Genomic DNA, 4,285 nt, shown 5'->3' with positions numbered 1-4,285 from the left:
TCTCCTCCTGTGCCACCTCCCCAAGGTGTGATTTCACTGCTGTGGTCTCCCCTGTGGGACAGGAGAGGAAGGACCACCCCGGAACTTTCCTTCTGGGGTTTGTGGCCCAGGGCTTGGACCACAGGGAGGGACAGACGGTCCCAGCAACCCCAACCCACTGCAGGCAAAGCTCTGGGGCTTGGGTGTGTGACTCCAGGACATGCGGTATTTTTCTCTTCTCCTCCCCCTGCTCTAGTGACGGGGAAGGAGCAACATCACCTTTTCCTCTACATTCAGAAAACTCATCTTCCCAGAAACGCGGGATTAAATACCTTTGGGAACTGGTAGCTTATCTTGGGTTCATAACGTCCATCTGTCACCGGCTTCAGCGACACCACCACCAGGTACTCAAAGAAAAACTGTCCAGCGGAATAGAGGACCGAGCTCCGCTCTCCTGCTTTCCCCTGCGGCACCCGTGAGGGGTTGTTTTCCTTCTTTCCATCCTCCTCTTTTCCTTCTGTAGCCAAACGGAAAAAAACAACCCAAAAAACAAGAGTGAATGAAAGCCCGGGAGGTGTCCTCATGGCAGGAGAGGGGATGCAGAGCTACATGTGAACCGGCCAAAGTGGCTGGAGAGAACCTGGAGTTGGTGCACAGGGTGTTTTGGTCCCCACAGTGAGCAGCTGGGGACGTGCTGGTGCGGGGCAGGGAACGAGAAGTGGCTTTCATGAGTCTTTTGGACAAAATCAAAGTGCTGTCAGACACTCCCAGCCCTTCTTCGCCCCATCCCAGGAAGGGCAGAGGGATGCCCAGAGCGAAGCTGGCACGTGGGACGGGGAGAGCAGACGGTCTCTGCAGAAAGCATCTGCAGGAAGGTGTGGGAATGCCTTTATAGCAGTTAATTTTATTCCCTGAGAGGGAAAAAAGGGTCAAACAAACAGCACAGATCTTGTTCGAGCACCTCCAAAGGCTCCAACAAGATGAATCCCAGCCTCTCCCTGCCAGACGTCCTCAGTCCTGGGAACTGCTGCTTGCAAATGAGATACTCGAGGGTTTTCCCTAAACCACAGCTCCCAAAGCAAAGTAATTCCCTGAGATTACACCCCATTTCTTGTTCGGCCGGTTGGGTAGGACAGCTGGTGAGCGTCAGCTGTCACGACCCGAAAAACCAGAAATAAGAGTGAAAAGAGCCCAAGCTGACGTCTCCAAGGGCACTGGCACGATCACGGTGGGGCAGTGAGATCTGAGGGCTGGGAAGGAGAGGAATTAAATGCCACAAGAGGCTGCAGCCAGGCCATGCCACAGCTCTTCCCTCTCCCCTCTCCCTCTTGAGACTAAATCCCTGGTTCCTGGCACTGAAACTGTCCCGGGCTTGGTCTTGGCTCTGGTTATGGTGGGGAGCTGGAACAGAAATCCTTGAGCTGCTCCTAGGAATGCCAGGCAGGAAAAAAAACGCGTAGCTGGATGAAATAACTGACTCTTGCAATTTTTCCCCGCATCCTGGAGTTTGTCCCTGGGCTCTGTTAGTTGTGCCACAGCTCAGCAGGGCAAGGCATGGCCATGGATGGCTGCTCCCATCGTCCTGCTCCCCCAGACATGACATCCTCCTCCAGAAGCAGTGCTGGCGGACACCCCACCCTGTGTTGTCAAACCAGCTCCATAGTCACCTCCTTGGAAGTCTGGAAACACCTTTCAACCCTTCACTCCAGGTCATGTGGAGCCGATGGGAGCAGAAAGCTCATCCGAGGAGGTGACACTTATGGTCCCATCATGGGATGCCCTTTCCCAGGAACACCTTTCCCAGCTGGGGGCGGGGAGATGTGCAAAGCTGCCCCCACCTGCACCCTGAGGCCACTCCACCTCCGCATGCAAAGTCCTTCCTCTTGGCAAGGTGAAATTCATCCCGAAGATGTCCCTCTGCAGCAGTGGGAAGCCCAGGAGCATCCTGTGGGTGAGACCCCAGGTGCAGACACCTCTGGTTTGTCCTCAGCGGGGTCACCTGGGTGACAACCCAGAAAAGTGCTCGGGAACAGGGAAAATAGGTCAATGAGATTCACTTTGCTGCTGCTGCTTCTCCTTGGGATGCTCCAGCAATGGCTTCAGTGGTCCCATCTCACCGACAGGGCCGGGGTAGGAGGTTGTTGTTGGGGGGACCCTGGGGAACCAGGCCGTGCAGTGGGGAGCATTCTGGCATCCCCCACCCTCGCTGGATGCCGGTGTCGGTTGTTTTCCCATCACAGATTGCCAGGATAAGGTGAAAGTCCAGTTAAATCCTGCCCTATCTGGTCCCATCCTGCATTTTGGAGAACACAAGCCGTGCTCTCAAGGAAAGGCTGGGTTTGCACCACGTCCAGGGTCTTCTCAAACAGCCCAGTAAAACCTGCCACACTGGGGAGACTGGCCGTGCTGGGCTGGGGGTCTGTCACTCGCAGAGGGACCCTGTGCCTGCCCGAAGGTGACCCAACGTGGTGAGACCTGCCGACAGCGTGGTGTCACCCGGCAGCATCCCCTGCACCAGGGCTGATCACAAAGCCCTCACCAGCAGAGCCTAAATCCCTCCGGGACCACAATACTCCTTCCCTGGGCTGGAAGATGAGTTCTGGGGATGTTCAGGGCCATGAACCATCGTGCAGCGTTGGACGGGTTTAATGTGGCATCAGAAGTCCCAGCACTCCCCAAAACTGGCAGGATTCATAGTCCTTGATGTGTCCAGGGGATGGGGGGCAGCTCCCAGGATGGGTTAAGCCCCTGAGGATGGAGCAAGCCCCGGGAGGTGCAGTAAATCCCGGGGTCACAAGAGCTTTGGCCAATGACTCTCCCGGAGCCCAAGTGGGGAAGACTTGGGGACCACCCCCAGCCCCCCCAGCAGTGGGATTCCCTGCGAGGAGGGGGCTGGGGGGGGTCACCCAGCTCCTGGATGGAAAGCGGCTGCCGGTGCCGTGGATTTTCACCCCTGCCTCCTCCGGGCACAGTGAGGGCAAAGGCTGCCACGCTGCGCCCCGGCCCATGCGGAAATGGCACCGGGGCTGCTGGTGTTAGAAGAAAACAACTTTTTTTCTGCGCTGCTTCCTCGATCCTCCATCCTGCAGAGTTTTCTTATCAGCTGAAGGCTGTGCTCAGACCCGTGCCGTGATGTGGCACAACCTGTTTCTTTCCTCCCGGGGCTGCGGTGCACCGAAATCTCCCAGCCTGGCACGAGGGTTTTTGGGGGGAGCTCTGCTTCCCACACCGTGCAACCATCCACCTGCCCCGGCGGAGAGGAACCGCCTTTTGCTTCATCAAAGCTTTTCGGTAGAGCTCGGAAAAAAAAAACATATATCGCCCCCGGAGCAAGAGCCAGGCAGCACAAAACAGACCCGAGGGGGGGAACTCGCAGTGAGCCCCCCCAAATCCACAGGTTGCCCCAACCTGCTCTGCTGGGGGTTGTGAGAGGGCAGGCAAGAAACCCCCGAAAATCCATCCCGTATCTCGGCAAAGCTCACAAATTCCAAAAGGATCGATTTCTGCATCGGCTTCTAAAGGCTCTGGAGGACTGATCTGTCCCGGGGGCACCGTGCCCGGTATCACGGGCTGGACCTGGCACCACCCGGGCACGTCCCGGCCCGTGCAAGAGCTTGTGCGGCCGCTCTGCCCGTGATGCCGCGCTCTGCCCGTGCCCTGCGACGCTCCCTCGGTGGGAGAACAGCTTTTGGGGATGCGATAATTAGGAAGCCCGTGGGGCTGCCCCCGGGATGGGGTAAACCCTCCCGGGGATCGGGAAACCCTCCCGGGGGAGGGGGGTTTGGGACGGGGTTGGCTCCCAGGGGATGGGGGGCAGCTCCCGCGATGGGGTGAGCCCCTGAGGATGGAGCAAGCCCCGGGAGATGAGTAAACCCCGGCGACAGACGGCCCGAGCTCCGGAGGGTACGGGCAGGGCTGGGGGGGTTCGACCCGGTGCCGGTGCCCGTCCCGTCGGTCCCGCCGCGCTGCGCTGCCCGGGAAAGTCCCCGCTCCGCCGGCAACCGTCGGGTCCCGCAGCCGCGGCCCCGGGGCTGGTACCGGCGTCGGTCCCGTCACCGCCACCGGTCCCGGCACGGCCACCGCCACCGGCATCGATCCCGTCATCGCCACCGATACCGGCACCGCCACCGGCACCCCCCGACGGGGGGCTGCGCTCCCCGCTGTCCCGTCCCGACCCTCACCTCTGCGGACCGAGCGCCTCAGGCTCCGTCGGAAGAAGTTGCCGATGGAAGCCATGGTGGCCCCGGTGCGGTCCCGGCCCGGCGGGGAAGGCTCGGCTTCCGCCCGCCGCGCTTTCGCTTTCCCG

General features: G+C 59.9%; 1 protein-coding gene across 1 annotated transcript; it reads right to left on the bottom strand.

Moving 5' to 3' along the window:
• Window positions 1-281: 281 nt before the first annotated feature.
• On the bottom strand, window positions 282-4,285 carry LOC106890458 (DENN domain-containing protein 2D-like). The gene is made up of 2 exons (XM_014946290.1): window positions 4,161-4,285; window positions 282-496 (listed from the first exon to the last, which is right to left on the bottom strand). Exons 1-2 carry the CDS (start codon window positions 4,213-4,215, stop codon window positions 282-284), a joined length of 270 nt encoding a protein of 89 aa, XP_014801776.1. The 5' UTR covers window positions 4,216-4,285.

The sequence above is a fragment of the Calidris pugnax genome, unplaced genomic scaffold (genome assembly GCF_001431845.1).
Source record: "Calidris pugnax isolate Ruff unplaced genomic scaffold, ASM143184v1 scaffold116, whole genome shotgun sequence".
In the NCBI taxonomy this organism is placed as follows: Eukaryota; Metazoa; Chordata; class Aves; order Charadriiformes; family Scolopacidae; genus Calidris; species Calidris pugnax.
This window is presented reverse-complemented; position numbering and strand designations above follow the sequence as displayed.

What these genes read in the sequence shown, in the direction of transcription:
- LOC106890458 (XM_014946290.1), bottom strand. Translation starts at nt 4,215, where the DNA reads ATGGCTTCCATCGGCAACTTCTTCCGACGGAGCCTGAGGCGCTCGGTC. An exon ending in GAGGCGCTCGGTCCGCAGAG is followed by an intron (nt 497 to 4,160) that starts GTGAGGGTCGGG and finishes GTTTGGCTACAG; the next exon opens with AAGGAAAAGAGGAGGATGGA.